At 55.3% G+C, this 18,235-nt stretch overlaps 2 protein-coding genes across 3 annotated transcripts; both read right to left on the reverse strand.

The window, feature by feature from the left end:
* Positions 1–106: 106 nt before the first annotated feature.
* On the reverse strand, positions 107–2,837 carry UBE2M (ubiquitin conjugating enzyme E2 M). Its single transcript, XM_037047667.1, has 6 exons — positions 2,633–2,837; positions 1,483–1,577; positions 1,313–1,351; positions 1,099–1,202; positions 730–793; positions 107–644 (listed from the first exon to the last, which is right to left on the reverse strand). The coding sequence occupies exons 1-6, from the start codon at positions 2,739–2,741 to the stop codon at positions 504–506; spliced, it is 552 nt and encodes a 183-aa protein (XP_036903562.1). The 5' UTR covers positions 2,742–2,837; the 3' UTR covers positions 107–503.
* Positions 2,838–8,009: 5,172 nt separating this feature from the next.
* Positions 8,010–15,953, reverse strand: MZF1 (myeloid zinc finger 1). Of its 2 annotated transcripts, XM_037047606.1 has the most exons (6): positions 15,880–15,953; positions 14,941–15,375; positions 14,467–14,665; positions 13,722–13,792; positions 13,502–13,622; positions 8,010–9,592 (listed from the first exon to the last, which is right to left on the reverse strand). In XM_037047606.1, the coding sequence occupies exons 2-6, from the start codon at positions 15,337–15,339 to the stop codon at positions 8,172–8,174; spliced, it is 2,211 nt and encodes a 736-aa protein (XP_036903501.1). In that variant the 5' UTR covers positions 15,340–15,375; positions 15,880–15,953; the 3' UTR covers positions 8,010–8,171. The 2 variants fall into 2 exon arrangements, with proteins under 2 accessions (XP_036903501.1, XP_036903502.1); XM_037047607.1 differs by lacking the exon at positions 15,880–15,953 and having other exon boundaries at positions 14,482–14,665; positions 14,941–15,850.
* Between the last annotated feature and the right edge of the window lie 2,282 nt (positions 15,954–18,235).

Below are 18,235 nucleotides of genomic sequence, written 5' to 3' on the forward strand. Positions count from 1 at the left end.
AAAGAGAGTGGCAGTGGTGACTGTGCAAACTTTCCTCCAAGCAGATATACCCGCCGTGGACATCGGCAGCCCCTTCCAAACCCACAGAAGGAAGAGGCAGAGGCCATGCAGTAACATTCCCCTTTAATAGCCTGGTGGGACCTCCAGTGGTGAAGGGTTGGGGTGGCAGGGCCCCAGCCACCCAGTCCCCTTGGCCACCCATCCCAGAGCCCAGAGTGGGGGGGTGGGGGGTGGGCTGGACCGCACCCAGCGGGGGGCTAGACAAGCCAATTCATTTCCCATCGCTGAGCTGGTCCGGGTTGGGGGTGGGGAAGCAGCGCCGACCTTAATCACATGGTGGTTAAAAAAAAAATAACTAGGAGCAGGTGGCAGGAAGGGGAGGCAAGGCTGGGGCATGGGATTCCCCCACCTGCTGCCCCATGCCCACCACCTGTGGCCCCTAATAAATATTTGCAGGGGACGCCGGGGCTGGTGGCCCTGACAGGGATGGGTGTGCGCCAACCCTATTTCAGGCAGCGCTCGAAGTAAGTGGAGCCGATGTAGCCACCCCTCATGGAGCGCTGCACGTTCTGCTCAAACAGCCGCCTGTTGTTCTGCAGGACCTCAGCGGCCTCCTTGTTCAGTGGATCTTCAGGGTTGGGCTCCTGCAGCCAGTTCGGGTGAGGGTCAACAGGACCAAGGGGTAGAGAGATCAACTTCTCCAAACCCTACCCACCCACCTCTACTCACCAAGAAGAGATACTGCAGGCCATAAATTATGGAGTTTATCGTAAGGACTGGTTTCCAGTCCTCTCTGTGGGCAGAGAGCATCAGGTTCAGGGACCAGTGGGTGGGAAGCTGCCACAGACCCTGCTGGGACTGGACAGGTCAGGCACAGGGCACAGGACAGTGTGGATGTGAAGCTAGGGGGAGGGTGCAGAGCAGCACAAGCCAGGGAGAAAGTCAAGGTCATGCCATGAGGAAGAAAACTTGGAAATGAAGAGACACAGGAACAGAGGCCACAGCAGGAAGAAAGGGATGGAAACTGGTTCAGTGCATGGCCATGAGGGGGCCTGGCAGGCAGGACTGGGGAGAGCAGTGGAGGGCCAGTGCCTTCACCTGAGAATGTTGAGGCAGACGTTGCCCTCGAGGTCAATGTTGGGGTGATAGACCATCGTCTCACACTTCACCTTGGGGGGGTCATGCGGGTAACCCTGGCCCACCTGGCTCCAGGAAAAGAGGGGAGGTGGATAGTGTCCCGGCAGCGCCTGGGTGGAGCCTCAGCTGTTACCTCCTCAGCCCAGGGAGCCACCCCTGCCCACCTGGGACTCACCTTAAAACTAAACACAAACTTCCCGCTCTTGTAGAAGCCCTGTGAAGGGAGAAAAGAGAAAGGCCTCAGGACCCCATCCTGCAGGGCCTGGCAGGTGAACCAGGTCTCCCTAGTCAAGATGGAGCCACGGCCTACTCAGTGCCTGGGAGTCTAGATAAGTGTGCTCTCACCTCATCAGGACAGATAACCAGCTTGAAGTTGAGGAGGTCGTCTGGATCTGAGAAGCTGATGTCACACGTCTTGGGCAGGTTCAACTCGTTTATGTCTGGGTTTGCACAACAGAGGAGCACAAAGAGAGGGAAGGATGAGGAGTGAGGAGGGTGGTCAGAGCAGGGTAGGTGCTAGCAGAGCCCCTATGGCCTCCTCCAGGACCCCAGGGCTCTGTCATGGGCTGTGCCCCACATCCTCAACCCTGTCCCTACTTTCTGCTCCACAGTCTCCAAGCAGGATCTTCTGGATCCACAACACAGCCCAAACGTGTAAACATGCCCTAGCATCTGCCCTCTGACCGCCCCCCCCAGCCCCAAATCCCTGTACCCAATAGCTAGGTCCCCCAACTCAGCTCCTAACAGTACCGATTCCCAGGTGGTCCCCAAGAGCCTCTGACTATCCCAAATTCCAGGATCCCCAGCCACAACTTTCACTATTTAGTGGACTCTGCTAATCCTTACCTGTTCACTGAAACTCGACCCTGCCACTCATACTCCACATCATCCCCTCGCCAATCCCGGCACTCTACCATCCCTCTGCTCTCCTCTCACCTGTCACCCCCAAATCCAGGTTCCTATCTAACCCCCAGACCAGTTAGTTCCCAGCCCTGCTAACCTATACTGCTCTCAACTCTCCTGGCACCCATCATCCTTTCCTCTACCACCTGTCACCCAAACTTCAAGACCCCAGAACCTACTCCACCCCATCTGAGTCTCAGATTCCTAGTGACCCCAGCATAATCACAAAATCCTCTCCCACTTTTATCCCCAGCACCCGGCCCCTAGTATTCCCTTGTCCTCTTCCTGCCATCCAGGTTCTCGTCTGACCCCCAGACTCAGTCCCTAGCCCCCAATACCAGACTTTCCGAGTATCGTAAATGTCCCATCCCGTACCCCCCAATCTCTTACTCTGCGGTGACTGCATTACCCCACCTCTGATCCTCCCATCACCCCAAAGTTCAGGCCCTGACCTCTGACTCTCCACATCCACGGCCCCCTAATTTCGGCCACCGCTGACCCCAGGCGAGCGCATTATCCAACTCCCGACTCCTTCTTTACCCCATCCCAAGCCCTGACTTCCGACCCCCACCCCCACCCCCTGACCCCCTACCCTTCTGGATCCGCAGCTGCGCCGCCGACGCCTTCTTGCTGCTGCCCTTGGTGCCGCCCGCCGACTCCTCCTCCTTCTTCTGCTGCTTCAGCGAGAACAGCTTGATCATCCTGCTGCCGCCGCCGCCGCCGTTGCGGGGCCCGGGACCCCGGCCACCCGGCCCCCCGCCGCCGCCCGCGCCGCCTCCGCCACTAGGACCGGCCGACGCGGCCTCCTCCTCTGATGCCGCGGCCCCTCCGGCCTGCCGCGCCGCTCCGCGCCCACCGCGCGGCCCGCGTCGGCTCCCGTAGTCCGGCTCTGGCCTGGCCCAGCGCCTCGGCCTCGCTCGGCAGTGCTCGGGCCCACTCGGCTGTTTCCGGCCCGCTCGGCCCCGCCCCCACCCAGCCGCTCTCTCCGCCCCCTCGCCCGCTCTGGCCTCTCAGGCCCGGTTGCGGCTGCGGACACGGGCTCCCTGGGTCGCGCCGCTTGCCCGTTCTTTCGTTCCCTCCGCGAAGAGGATGTGGCTCGAAGTGGAGGGAGGCAGAGGCGGAGACAGCCGTATATTGGAGTAAGCTCGGCTTTTGCGGGAGCAGCGGCTTCAGCGCGGAGGTTCGCAACGGCCTCGGGATCCCCACTACTTCGGAAATTTCCGCCGCCAGTTCACTTCGGCTCTTCCCGCTCGGCCTGCTCTATGCGCCTGCGCAGCCGCAACCACCGCTGCCGCCCTCCTCGCTTGCCCCGCCCAGCGTGGCTCCGCTTTGGGGCTTAGAGTTCGGGTATTTTCGGCTGGGCTCGAGTACTTCCGCTGGTGCGGTCGTATCTCGCTCACTTCCGGGAACGCTCACGGGGCCCAGCCAAAGGGCGCCATTTTTAAGTACGGCAGATGCGGATCGCTTCAGTAGCGGTAAGGGGATCCTCACCCTACTGCAGACCGCAGCGGAGGTTGCTTAAACGGGGCCCCTGTCCCGGAGGTCACAGACAGAGGCATTGTGATTACGGCGGGCCAGAGCATGGGACTAGGCCAGGTGCGGTTGTGCTGAGGGTACGGGGTGATCCAGCGCAAATCCCAACAACCCGCTCGCAGATATTTTAGTTGAGGTGAACCAACATGTATTGTGCGAGAGTGCTCATGAACTGTAGAGAGTTCTGCGATGAGGGGAGGATTTGGAGGGGTGGACCCACTTTTCGCGTACACCCTAAGTTCCAGCGGTGGCTCGCGGAGCGTCGCGGGTGGGCCCTGCCTCCCTCCAATCACAGCTCAGCGTCCACTAAGGGCGGGCGGAAGCGACGTCTGGCGTTCTGCGAGACTGTCACCGCGGAAACCATCTGGCGGGTGGGGATCTTGGGCGCTAGGGTCTGGCGGTTGCGGGCGGCTGGCACTTTGCAGCTCAGGCCTTCCGCGTCCGACAGTGATACACGCGATACGTCCCTTCTTGAGAAGCGGGGCACTGAGAAGACGTTCCGTAGCCGCCTGGAGCGTTGTGGGAGACGCGGTTTCCATGGTCCTGTTGGGGTCGCGCTTGGGTCGGCTCCGCAGTTCCAGGACCGTGGTTCTTACTTCCGCGGAGCCGCCCTGGCGCTCTCATCCCCAGCGCCTCCTTAGTCCCTTCTCGGGCATCACCCCAGCCCCCCCCCGCCCCCCCCGTCCGCAACCCAGTGAGTCGCCTCCACGTCATCGAATTTCGGTCTTTCAACTTCCTGGTTCCAGCCTCCACATATACTCTGTGCCCCGTGAGTGCTGAACTTTGGTGTCCCTTGGCTCAGTGGACTGATACCACCTATCTTTCTGTAATCGCTTCCCCTTCCCGCTCTTCCATTCTCAATGGCACCAACCCACGTGCATCCTGCACCCAGTCTCACATTCCCAGCGTCTTTTCTTGAGTCCCGTGAGAACGATGTGCTGGGATGAAAATAGGGGCTCAGAATCCTCAGACAGTTCAGTGTGGGGGCTGACATGCTTGCAACCATCCCAGTGTTCTCAGGCTTCAGTCATGACTGGTCCTGGTTATCAGGGCTTCTCCAGACTCGGCTCTCTTCCTCTAATTCTTCTACTCTGTTCTTGGCAGCTGCTCTGCTCTTGCAGGTTATTTTTGTTAAAGTTGTCCTTACGTGAGGGTTGGTGATCAAAGACTCAGGGGTTGATCCTTTTGGCTAGCTTGGTGCATGTGTCCATCCTCAGGCATGTTGCTGAAGCCCATCTGCTGCAGGCCCATGTAGGTTCTCTGGAGAGGTGACATTGGACTTGTGTGGTCTCTAACATTGTGGCTGAGATTCAACTGTGCAAAAATGCTGGGAAAAGGAGTCCATGGGGGCTGGACCAGAGACAGAGGGGATGGCCCAACTGATGCAGGAGACTGAGTTGGAAGTTTTGTGGCTGTGTCTTTCTTCACTCTTATCCAGTGGCAAAAGGGCACAGGTGTTTGTGTGTTGAGGGTGCTTGGAGCCCCTGGGCATGCAGCCTCCCTGGAGGCAGCAAAGGGTTTGGCGTATGTAGAGGCCCTGAGGGAAGCTAGGGTGAGGGTGGAAGTGCATCTGGGGGTGTTAGCATAGCCCCTGCAAGCTGACACTGGGAAGATACTGTCAATTTTGAAACAGCAGGGCAGGAGCAGGTGGCAAAGGGAGGCTGAGTGCTGTGGACCTCCAGACGGGAGATTGGCAACTGGGGTCAGAGTAGTAGTGGGGAGGGAGGAAAGAGAACAGATTTGGGAGGCTGTGGTTGGGGTGAGAACAACTGGATAGATGTGGCATGGGGAGGATGGGCTTAGGAGGGAACTATGGGCTCAAGTACAGAAGATCTAGGGACATGCTGGGTGGGCACTGTTGTAGCTTTTATGAGATGACCAGTGCCTTGGGCTTCTCCTGGGTTCGTCTTTGGCTCTGGCCAAGTGATGCGAAGTGATCATTCTATCCAAGCCCTCTGCCTTACTGATAGTACGGTTCTCTCTTTCTCTTAAAGATTTTATTTACTTGTTTTTAGGGAGAGGGAAAGGGAGGGAGAAGAGAGGGAGAGAAACATCGATTGGTTGCCTCTTGTACAGGTCACAACCTGGGACCAAATGCACAACCCAGGCATGTGCACTGACTGGGAATTGAACTGCTGACCTTTTGCTTTGTGGGACAATGCTCAACCAACTGAGCCACATTGATCAGGGCAGGACGGGTTCTTTTTGGCTGTTGTTGATTTTAAAGATTTATTTATTTTTAGAGGGAGAGAAAGGGAGGGAGAGAGGAAGAGAAACAATGTATGTTTCCTGGCTGCCTCTTGTGCACCCTCCACTGGGGACTTGGCCTGCAACCTGGCCATGTGCCCTGCGCGAGAATCAAACCAACCACCCTTTGGTTCACAGGCTGGCACTCAGTTCACTGAGCCACACCAGCCAGGGCAGCAATTGGGATCTTAACCCCCAGCCACTTAGCCAGCTTGTAAAGGTATCCTTGGCCAGTTGCAGAAATGGTGTTTTCTCCTTCATCTGTTTTTGCAGAAATGGTCTTTCATGGGTGGCTATCACATCACTCTTCATGTTTTTCCTCAGGAGGCTGGTTTGGCAGGTGCATCTATACACTTCTCAAGGCTTCAAGTTTGGGGCCCTGGCCTTTCATGTTGAATTTTTTTCTGTGTGGACTTTCATGTGTTTATGTAGTTGTATCTGCATTTTTTCCTTTATGTGTTCACTACATTAAGATGATCAAAACTTAAGAGCGTACTTGTTGCTGATTATAAAAGTCACACAGGCTTATAAAATCCGTGTTACAGGATTTCTAAAGTTCTGGCAATGTTCTTTCAACCTGAGACCATTGGCTACCTCAGTTCCAGTACCTGCCCTGACCTGACTTTCTCAGCTTCTGCCTAGGGGCCCATAACTACCTTCTGTCCTAACTAAGATCCCAGACCAGGGTCCTCAGAGTCCCCTTTGTGGTCAGTGAGAGGACAGTGAGTTCTACCGTAAGTCCCAGAGGAAACTTCCCTCCCTGACTGTGCCACTCAGGAGTGACCCTGCCTGGAGAGCTGCTAATTTTGGCAAATGTAGAGAATGCCAGAGTGGCCCTGGTCCTGGCTGAGGAGTGAGGAGGAGTAATGGAGGGGAGGTAGGAGGCAGGCAGGGAGCGTGCTTTTTCTAGCATGGAGTCACAAGCCTCTGGCCCAGGCTGGCGTGTCTTCTTTCCCTTATGCTGGGGCACCAGTCTTATGGGGCAGTGGTCCCCAACTGTTTTGGCACCAGGTACTGGTTTCTTTGAAGACAATTTTTCCATGGAGGGTGGAGGAGAGACAGGAGGTGGAGCTCAGGCAGTAATGTCAGCGGAGCTTTGCTTACTCGTCTGCCGCTTACCTCCTGATGTGCAGCCCCATTCCTAACAGGCCATGGATTGGTACCAATCTGTGGCTCTGGGGGTTGGGGACCCCTGTTGTGGGGGGTCAGGGTGATTCAGAGCAGTAGGGGAAAGTCTACCTGCACATCTGGAAGAAGCCTGGTCACACAGGCTTCAAAATGCTGTTCTCGGAAGCACAAGGCCAGAGGCTGATGAGAGGCTGCTGAGAGACTTACCTCCAAGCCTCCTGCTACATGAAGATTCCTTCTTTGGCACTGTTGTTCACCCTGTTTCTGGCACCCAGGGTGGGGGTCTGTGCCAAGGGCCTGGGCAGTGGGATGGACGTGGAAGATAGCTAGGGCAAAAGAGGCACTGGCATGGGAAAAGGGCCACACCTCAAAGCTTCAGGATGCTGAACCTATATGGGCAGGATGTATTTCCTGTGACTTGCCACTGAAAACACTCCTGATGAAGATCTCCCAGTGTGGGGGAGCCCTTGGGAGTTATGCATACCCTTGGGTTCAGGGTAGGAGGTGAATGCAGCCTATGGTATGGGAATGATCACTAGGGGGCTGGGAAACTGGCTCTGGGCCTCCCTCTGACCTCCGTTCCCAGACTGGTTGGAATCCCATCAGAAGGGGTCCCACTCTCAGTACCTGCTGGTGGTAAACATGGGAATGAGGGAAAAGTCCTAAAAGAATGTGTATTTCCAGATAAAACCTTCCAGCTTTTACACCTAAGGAATGTCTTCCGAGGTTTAGTTTTACAAGCACATCCCAGGCCACATATGGTTTGCTGGGTATGAGTTTGCTACTTTTATTGCATCCAGTGATCTTGGCTGGCTAGAGAGAACTGAGTCAGTCCAGGTCCTCCCCTGCCAGTTGGTTTGACCCACAGATATGTGCCTTGAATTCATCCTAACAGTACTGGAATCATAGTAAATGGGGAAACCTCACAGCCATGGGCAGTTGCTGCTAGGAGCCACTTCTGCAGGGGGCCATGACTCTCAGGAACCATGAGGTTGTAGGTGGGATTGTTATAGAGGGACCTGTGCAGGTGGGGTGGCATTGAGTGTCTGGAGATCCAGAGCCAGGTTCTTTCTACTGTTTATTGAGCACCTACTGGGGCATCAGACCCTGGACCAGTCTGCGTATACCTATGTGATGGCAGGCCTCACAACAACCTTGCAAAGTCGGTGTCCCCCTACACACAGATAACTGAGGTGGGCACATAGGAGGACAGTGGGCACTGGCTACTCTGCACTGTGGACACGCTGATGCTGGATGAGCTTGGTGCTCTGGTGGAAGCGCCGGCCACAGTCCTGGCAGGAGAAGGGCTTTTCATGCCGGTGGGTACGCAGGTGCTGCGTGAGCGTGGGCCGCTGGCGGAAGGCCTTGCCGCACTCCGGGCAGGCGTAGGGCCGCTCTCCCGTGTGGATGCGCTGGTGCTGTGTGAGGTTGGCATGCTGTCGGAAGCACTGGCCGCACTCGGGGCAGGCGAAGGGGCGCTCGCCTGTGTGGATGCGCTGGTGCTCCGTGAGCCGTGAAACCTGCGTAAAGCCCAGGCCGCACTCACCGCAGTGGTAGGGCTTCTCGCCAGTGTGTATCCGCTGGTGGCGCGTGAGCTTGAGACGCTGGCTGAAGCACTGGCCGCACTCAGGGCAGGAGAAAGGCTTCTCGCCTGTGTGCACCCGCAGGTGCTGTGTGAGAGTGGGTCGCTGGCGAAAGGCCTTACCGCACTCGGTGCAGGTGAAGGGCCGCTCGCCGGTGTGGATGCGCCGGTGCTGCGTGAGGTTGGAGCGCTGCCGGAAGCTCTGGCCGCATTCGGCACAGGCGAAGGGCCGTTCACTGCCATGCACTCGCCGGTGCTGCAGCAGCACCGAGCGGCGGCCGAAGCGCTCGCCGCACTCCAGGCAGCTGAAGGATTTGTCGCCTGTGTGCACAGCCTGGTGTTCCACCAGCACTGCGCGCTGCGCGAAGCTCTCGCAGCACTCGCTGCATGGGAAGGGACCTGGGGGCTCTGGTGCGCTGGGAGGCGTGGGGGGCCCAGTGCCGGAACCTGGAGGATCACCGTGGATGCGCCGGTGCTGCAGCAGGTTGGAGCGCTGCCGGAAGCTTTGGCCACAGTCGGTGCATTGGAAGGGCTGCTCGCCCGTGTGCACACGCTGGTGTTCCTCCAGGCGTGCGCTGTGCACAAATCGCTGACCGCAGTCGCCACAGACAAATGGGCGCTCCTCCGTGTGTGTGAGCTGATGGCGCAGCAGGTGTGAGCTGCGGCTGAAGCCACGGCCGCACTCACCACACACAAATGGCCGCTCTCCCGTGTGTATTTTCTGGTGCCGCAGCAGGTTGCTGCGTTGGCTGAACACCTTCCCACACACGTCGCAATAGCCACCTCGTACTGCCCCAGAGCCTGTACTGGGACGGCCTCGGCTCCGACCCCTGGGGGCTGCCCAGCAGACAGTGGTCATTTGCCCCACACCCTGGCAGGGATCCTTGTCCGTGGGGTCCTGCTCACCTGGGTCGCTGGGGAGCACGAGTGCATGCGAGAAGCTACCTTCTCTGAACGGTGACTGGAGTTGGCCTGTGAGGCCAGCGACACCGTGGTCCCAGTGGAGGTGGGAGCTCACAGTGCCTGGGCCAGCAGAGACACTGTCCATCTGGAGCGCAAACCCTGCATTGCACAAAGGGATCCACTCCTTTGTGACAGAACCCACCGTGTGCCCAGTGCATTCCAGCCCTGGGTAAACAGTGTGAACTGGACTCTACCTGTGCAGGCATCCTCAGGAGGTGACAAGGGGACAGAATCTTGTATGGGGAGGAAGACTAAGAAGCTTGGTACAGGCTTTCCAGGTCTGACTTCCATTTGCGAAACATCGCCTTTCTAGAAGGGCTGTTTGCAAAGGTGGTCCTTGTACCACCAGGTGAGTGAGGATGGTTTCCACAAATGCATAGAAGTGGGTGGGTCTGATGTGCTTTGCTCAATGCCCATGGGGCATCTGAGGGACAGTGTGTACATGTAGGTGTGGGATGCAAGAGTAAGGAGCTCCATCCTTGGGGAAATATAAACCTGGGTGATGTGGCATATGTATGGCATATGGAGCCCCGGGCCTGCATGAGATCAAATGGAGTGGGGTGGAGGGGTGTCTGTGGAGAAAAGGAGTGCCCTCTAGCCACAATCTGAGCTCAGGAGTAGATGCTGGGTAACGGACAAAGTACAAGCAAAGGCCACTGAGAAATAAGGCAGGAGAATAGGAAGCCCAAAAGTCAAATCAAGGAGACAGAGTATCAAGGGCTTCAGTGGTTTCAGTGGTGGCAAAAAAAAAAAACCCAAGTTATCAAAAGGCAGATAAATTATATCAAAGAAAATAACTTACGCACATCAAAAACAACTTCAAAAAAGAAAAAAGACAATCTGAGAAACTCTCCAGAGGCAAGGTGTTAATTAACCTTAAAAGAATTCCATCCTGGCTGGTGTGGCTGAGTGAACTGAGTGCCAGCCTATGAACCAAAGGATTGCTAGTTCAATTCCTAGTCAGAGCATATGCCTGGGTTTTGGGCTAGGTGTCCAGTAGGGGGTGCATTAGAGGCAACCACACACTAATGTTTCTCTTTCTCCCTCCCCAACTCTAAAAAGTAAAATCTTAAAAAAACTCTGGCTGCACAGTAAATATGCAATTGAGGGGCAAGGGGAGCAGATGGGAGACCTGATGGGGAGACTGAGGTGGCTGGGGGACCTGTGTTTGAGTATGCGAGCTGTAGTTGTCTATAGCATGTGCAGCCTGAGGAAAGAATGGGGCTGCAAAGGAGGAATCCACCAGGGAACCCAAGGTATGCTGCCAGTGTGGCTGGATAAAGACTGGGGTTGTAAACTGAAAGAAGTCCCAAGCTGGAGGAAGTGGTCAGCCACGTAGTGCTGGCTGGGCCTTGCTGGCAGCTGAAATCTAAACAGCAGAAGGGGCATGCATATACCAGATCCTGCTTTTAGGTCCGACCCGGAGAATGTAACCTAAAAATACCTTGGGCAATTCCAAAGCTAGGCCAGCTGGTGAGGTTCAGGGATCCAGAGCCTAGTACAGTGAGCTCTAAAGCCCAGGGACTGAAGCTGGGGGCTGAAGGGCTGTGACAGCCCAGTCCACCCACAGACCTGGACAGGAAGGACCTGTTTGCTTTTGGTTGGGCTGCAGAGGTATCGTCCTTGAATGGCCTGGGGACCAGATGAACCTTCACCTCAGGGCTTCTTTGTTTTTAAAGATTTTATTTATTTATTTTTAAAGAAGGGAAGGGAAGGGAGGGAAAAAAGAGGGGAAGAAACATCAATGTGTGGTTGCCTCTCATGTGGCCCCCACTGGGGACCTGGCCTGCAACCCAGGTATGTGCCATGACTGGGAATCAAAATGGGTGACCCTTTGGTTTGCAGGCCCACATTTAATCTACTGAGCTATATACGCCAGCCAAGGCCACCTCAGCACCCTGTGGCAGCCCCTCACCTAGGACGATGCAACAAGCTCATAGAACTCAGACAGGCAGTCTGTCAACAGTGCAACCAGTGGGAGAACGCAGCTGAGGAAACTGGGCTAACCAGTCTGGGAAAGAAACTAAATTATTTCTAAATCCTCAAAGGAGGGATCAGATTCTATGAAACAAAAACATTATGGAGAAAGAATGAGTGATCCTCTTTACTGCTAATATAGCAGATGGCGACTTTCGGGGAACAATGTCATCTATTTAAAATTGTTCCATCTTGAAATGAGTAAAACGACAAAGTTTTTTTTTTTGTGGGTTTTTTTCCCCATAAGATCCCCAAAGATGAAGAGAAAAGGAAACAGACTGAATAGTGTCTACTCTGGAAAGCAGATGAGTCGGTGACTATGTACCAGACTGGAGAAGGTGAATACTAAATCAGTGGGGAAACAAAACAGTATCAGCATGTTTTACCCTAAGGAAGGCTCAAAAAATTCAGGAGGTACCAGGTACCTCTGGCCTTATAGGGATAGGGGTGCCATGTAGGTGGAGGAGGCTGTTTTATAAGCAGAAGCTGGGTACAGAACAGCCCTGGGCTCTGCACAGAATGCTGAGCAAAGAGTGGGCACTACTGCAGCTCGGATTCTGGGTCTCTTCTCCCATTTTGGCAAAAAGGCTGGGTTGAAGTGGGAGACTCTACTGAGGAAGTTAAGGGATAAAGTGAAGACATATTGGAGCTGAGACACCAGCCTGTTTCCTGAGAGAGGACTCAGATAAGACCCGAAGAGGATCAGATCAAGGTGTGCTCCAAATGGCCCAGGCAGAGTACTCTACAGATCCTTCACTGGCATCCAGTGATACTCCCCACACCTGCTCATGTTCCCCAATATGTGGGTCTCCTTGGGATTGATCCCCGTCCTTCCCACACCCTCATCCACTTGCTAAGAGCCATCAGATTGGTGGTCCCTTGTCTTACACAAATGCAGACAACCTGGAGGGAACAGAGACCACAGTGGGGAGAAAACTTAAAAAACAAATTACTGCTATTCTTAGAGAAAGACACAACTGTAAGAACAGGAAGTGGCTATAAAAATGAACGTTCAAGGAATGAAACACTTGGAAATTAAAACTGTTAGTAGGTATGAACATCTCAACATAAGGCCTGAAAGACATAACTGAAGAACTTTTCTGGACAACAGAACACAAAGGGATGGAAGATTGGAGTGAAAAGATAACATTAGAGGACCTGTTCCAGAGGCCAGCAGCTGAAGAACAGGCATGCCAGAAAACAAAATAAAACAAGGGAGCCCTGGCTGGTGTGGCTCAGTACACTGAGTACCAGCCTGTGAGCCAAAGGGTCACTGGTTTGATTCCCAGTCAAGGCACATGCCTGGATTGCAGGCCAGGTCCCCAGTGGGGGCTGAGAAACAGACAACCACAATATTGATGTTTCTCTCCCCACCTCTCTAAAAATAATCTTAAAAAAAACCAACCCAAAACAATGGAGAAGGAAATCAAAGAAACCATTCCAGCCATTTCCCAACTGAGATGTGTTTTTCAAATGGGAAAGGGTCACTAATGTGATAAAAAGTTTTGTGACTAAGTTAATAAAAATCTTCCTCTGGCCAAACTTTAGTCTAATGTCGTGTCAGAGAAATGTGTGTCAGAAATGTCCACTAAAGCAAGGGAGTGAATCAAAACGGAGGCGAATAGAGAGGAAGAGGTCAGGAGTCTGGGTGATGTCCAAGCTAGGATTGAGTGCCTGGGGTGAACACCTGGGTGACTGATGAGAATCCCACTGTCCTGCCTGTCCACTCTTACCTACTAACCCGTTCTCCTAGTCACTCTCGACCCTCCCTATGCTGACAACCAGAGTCCAGGGGGCATGGAGATGGGAGGCATGGGTTTGGGGAACACAGACTGCAGTTTTGGGAAGTTTCACTGTGATGAGGAATAGCAGCTGGAGGGGCATGGGATAATTGGAAAGCTTGGCTTTTGGGGGCAGGAGATGCTGAAAGTTGATGCTACAGGGGATCGGGGAGCAGGGCTAGGAGTGGGATAGGCAGGTGTGTTATTGTTCACACAGAGGGCCCATCCCCACCATGCCCATCTTACTCACCTGGGGAGAAGATGCTCCCAGGTTTTTCTTGCCATAGGTCCCCAGGGAGTTCCATCCATGAGCTCGCATTAGGCCCAGTCTTGCTATGGAGAGAGGCCTGGTCCAGCACCATCCTACAGCCCTGAAACCACAGTGGTCACTGCTCGTCTGTGCCCTGCTAGGCTCAGGGAGGGACCTACTGGACCCCCACCCAGAGGCTCTTGGCTTATGTTGAGCTTACCTGGGTCTCCTCAAGCAGGAGGGTGGAATTGGCCTCCTGGAGGTTGGCTAGAGGCCCAGAATCCAGAAATTCTGGAGAGGAAGGGTGGGGGGTCAGACAGCCCAAGGATGTTCCCACCCCTCTGCCCTCCTCAGTGATGGGCCAAGTGCTGGGATCCAGGTGGGGTGAGAGCTGGGTGCCAGCTTGGGACTGGGCATTGCAGGATGGCTTTAAGGGCCCAGCTCAGGGGTAGAGCAAAGTAGGGCCAGGAAGGCCACAGAGGAACTGCAGCAGGAGGAGGTGGCTCAGGTCTGTGCCCTGCATGGCTGCAGAAAACCTGGGCATATGGATAGTGAGGGCAAGAGAGGGGCATTGCATGAGGGTCCACACAAAAGTGGTGGGTGGGTGGTCAGCTATAACACCTGCCTGGTAGGTGTACAAGGGAGGGTCAAGCCCTCAGCACTTTGGGGTCCTCCCTCAACCACACCCACCCATACCCCAGCCTACTGTTTGTTCCCCAGTGACTAGATGACATCCCCCAATAGATCTCCTTGGGAGTGAACCCCACATGCCTCCCATACATGGAAACACAGCTGTGACACTCAGGCTTGGCATTCGGGGGGCTATGACAGCCACTGGCTGGCTGGGATGTGAGGCCCCTGTGCATGGGAATGGTTCCACCCACCAGGTGACTGGCCCAGTGTGCTTCAGGCTGCTCAGGCCAGGCTCCCATGCTCTATCCAGTCAGGCCCTGGGCCCTGCCTACCTTGCCTGCCCTCACCTGGGTCCTCTGTAACCCCGGGCTCCTCTTTCACGGGAAGGCTCAGCGGTGACCTCTGTGTGGCTCCAGGGGTTGTATCAGGCCCAGGTTCTGTAATCCTAGGCTTGGTTTGAGGGAGTGGCTGGAAGTCGGAGAGCTCCATCTTCTCTGATAGCACCTCCTGGCCCTGCATCTGAACTGTGACCTGGGGAGGTGCCCCCTCTTCATCAGGGGCCCAGGCAGGCAGTTGGGCTGGATCCCATCACAGGACTCTAGGGGTCCCCAACCTCCGAGGAATGAGCAGGGAGTGAAGGAACCACCTGCAGTGGCTATTCTTTGTTGACACACCCTGCATCCCTCCCCATGTCCTCGACCATACATAGGGTCTGCTGTAGGTGACCACTCCAGACCACAAGGGACAAGTGTCTAGCTGAGCATGGCATCCCCCAGGTTAACCCTGATTTCTGCCAACTGCCTCACCCATCTCCGGGGTCTTCCTGGCTTCTGACGCAGCTCCTCAACAAGGGCCACAGCCTCCTCAGGGCTGCCTGGCTGCTGTTCCCGCACTCGGGCCTGGATCTCAGTGGGCAGTGCACCCAGAAACTGCTCCAGCACCAGTAGTTCCAGCATCTGCTCCTTGGAGTGCACCTCTGGCTGCAGCCACTGGCGGCATAGCTTCCGGAGCAGGGCCAAGGCCTCTAGGGGCTCTGCTGCCTCCTCATAGCGGAAGTGCCAGAAACACTGACGCGCAGTCTCTGGGCCAGGATCCCATGGGGTGGTCTCCTCCTTTTCCTCCTCAGAGTCCTCCAGCTTCACCATGATGGGTCTCTTTTCTTCTGGGGCTTCATGCCCTGGGAAGCCCAGTGCTGCAGGCCTCATCAGAAAGACAGTCTGGGCTGAGGCTAGTGTCTGCCCCTGGGGGACGAATGGGATAAAGCTGCTGCAATGATAGTGGAGCAAGTGCTTATTGAGGGCCTACTGTGTGCTGTGCTGTCTCATCCTCAGACCTGCCTAGGGAGAAGGCAGGTGAAGACACTAAGGAACAGAGAAGTGATCACATCCAAGCGACCTTTGGGGCTGGGGCTGGTTACCCCTGGATGAGCCACCTGTCTGTCCCTGGTCTCTCTTGTTGGACCTGCAGAGGCTCTGGTAGCCCTCGGCTCCAAGCAAAGACTTCTTAGGGTTTGAAGTCACTCTTCAGTCCCCTAAATCCTGCCCTTCAATGTGTATTCCCTTATCTTGGCCCTGTAGCTCTTCCCCCTAACAGCTGAATGACAGAACACCCCCAACCTGTGCATCGGCACCACTCCCTATCCCCATGCCAGCCCATTATTGCACCATTCACTCTCCCACCCAGTCTGACATCCGCCTGCCCTCTTGGTTCCACAGGGCAGCCTCCCTCCACTTGTCCAAATTCACCTGTGTGGTTCAACACCCCGATGGCATCCTTTCTCAATTCAGCCCCATCCTCTGAGCCCTGCTTATCACACCATACAATGTCCTATCGTCTCCTCACGTTCCTGACTTAGGTAAACCTAGAAGGTGATGGGGGAGCTCCCAGAGGCCTACAAAGGCCCTGTGACCACTGGACCCGAAGACTGCAACAAAGATCTGAGATTCCGGTCTCTCCTATTTGCCACGTAACTTTGGCTCGTGTCTGTGAACCTCAGTTTCCTCAACTGCTAATAAGGACGACCACAACCCCCGCCCCACTCCCCTGCTTCTTCTGAGGCCGTAAGACTCGGACTTCGTGAAGACATGTTTATTAAGAGGGTGGATTCCATTTCGAGGGGCACCAAATTCCATGAGCCAACCCTCCGCTCCTAAAAGTCCTAGATTAACAAAAACCTTGGGATAAAGCTGGACCATCTCTAAGCGGAACGTTTTAGTTCCCGAACTACATTTACCAGTTTTGACCCCCGACTTCCGCTTTAGGGAGCCACGCAAGACTTGGTGCCGCCTTGGCAACCGGGGGCGGGGCTTCCAAGGCCCGTTGCCTTGCCAATGCTCAGTAACCGGCCTCCGGCTACAGCTCTGGACCCGCCTGCAAGGACCGCCTAGGTCCCTTCCCTGTACTCCCGGACCTCAAGGCAGCCGGAACCCACGAGTCCTCAGCCGCCACCCCAATTCCCGTCCAAGCCTTTCCCGATGAGAGCCCCCGCCCTCACCTCCGCTCCCAGCGGTCCGCTCTCCCGCTCCTGAGCATGCGAATTCGCTGACTTCCCTTCCCTAGCCGGACTATGTCTCCCATAATGCTCTACGCAGCAGTCCGAGCGCCTCCTTGCCCTTCCCCCACCCTCGCCTCAGTTTCCACTCTGTTCCCCGGGATAGCGCTGTTCCCAACGATCAGGTCGCACTCCTGGCCGCCTCTTCCCGCGCTCCCCGCCTCTGACCCAGGTATCGGGGCTCCCATCGAGGCGCGCAAGCTTCTCAAGGGCAGCGGACTCCTCCCACCATTTCTCCCTCAGTTCCCTAAGGGCTTTCCAGGGGATTAGCACGGTTCTGCACCAATCACCGCCCTCGGTCATCCCGGGTCTCCAAGGAAACCGCCCGCGGAGATTCTTAGGGTTCCAGCCGGTCGGGGGCGGGGGGGGGGGGCGGCGGAGAGAAGAGACTGTTGCGCGCGCAGCCCAGGATGTGCGCCACTGGGCCAATCGGAGTATTCCACAGCCCCGCGGCTTTCTGGGAAATGCAGTACTGAGAGAAGTGGATCGGAGAGACCTAGGTCGGAGAGCCCTCCTGGGAGGTGGATCTGGGAAGTGAGGGAATAAAAGGATCAGTGAGTGAATTAAGTTAAAATTGTGATTGAGTAAGAGAAAGTATGGTTGCGGAGAGAGAAGGATGGGTGCAAGTGGCTTGGTAGTCGGGGCCTGCCCCGAATTCGGGGCCCACCTTGCCTTGCCCTGGCTTGAGGGCCCCCTGGGCTGTGCTACCTTGTTTCAAGGCAGTTGCAGCCCTGAAGGTATTCGTTCTAGATGCCAGAGCCACTCCAAACACAGAGACCCGTTAGTCATTTGTCCGTCCTTTTCACGTGTCACTCCTTCAAAAATAACTTTACTGTTTTGGTTAGGTGCTACTTTCTCAGAGTTTAAAGTGTAAAAGGGACAAGGTAGGAAGCTTGTCCTACCATTGTACTTCATTTAATAATTCCCTCGGGCCCTGGCTGGTGTAGCTCAGTTGATTGAGCGAGGGCCTGCAAACCACACACGCCTGGGTTGTAGGCCAGTTCCCAGCAGGGGACTCACCAGAGGCAACCATACATTGGTATTTCTCTCCTTCCCTTCCCCTCTAGAGATAGATAGATAAATAAATATTGTTAAAAATTCACAGTTAAAAAATAATAATTCACTCAGCAAGCGACTACAGGGGGACACAGCAGAAAGCTGTGTAGACAGGACTCCTGCCCTCAGGCACAGTAAAACTTAGGTGTGGAGGTTTCATTCGAGCAGAGATCTGCCGGAGGAGAGGGAACATATTGTATAGATAAGAGGTAAGAGCCCTAGCTGTGAGTGAAAGGAACCACAGGAGCAAAGACCTGAGTCAGGAGTTAGCAAAGAAGAGGAGACTTGAGGAAAGTGAGAATGTAGTGGCTTTTCCTCAGGGAGAGAGGGGAGGCAGGAAGGGCTCTGAGCAGAGGGCGACTGGGTCTGACTGAATTCTTACTGACTCATTCTGGCCACTATGCGGAGAACCACTTTCCTCCCCTATGCCCAAGTATTCCCCAGTGGTGGCACAAGTTAGGGCGGTTCCCTTCTGTGAGAGTTGCCTGTGACTG

Source organism: Sturnira hondurensis, unplaced genomic scaffold, assembly GCF_014824575.4.
Source record: "Sturnira hondurensis isolate 20B ecotype Veracruz unplaced genomic scaffold, ASM1482457v3 Scaffold0006199, whole genome shotgun sequence".
In the NCBI taxonomy this organism is placed as follows: domain Eukaryota; kingdom Metazoa; phylum Chordata; class Mammalia; order Chiroptera; family Phyllostomidae; genus Sturnira; species Sturnira hondurensis.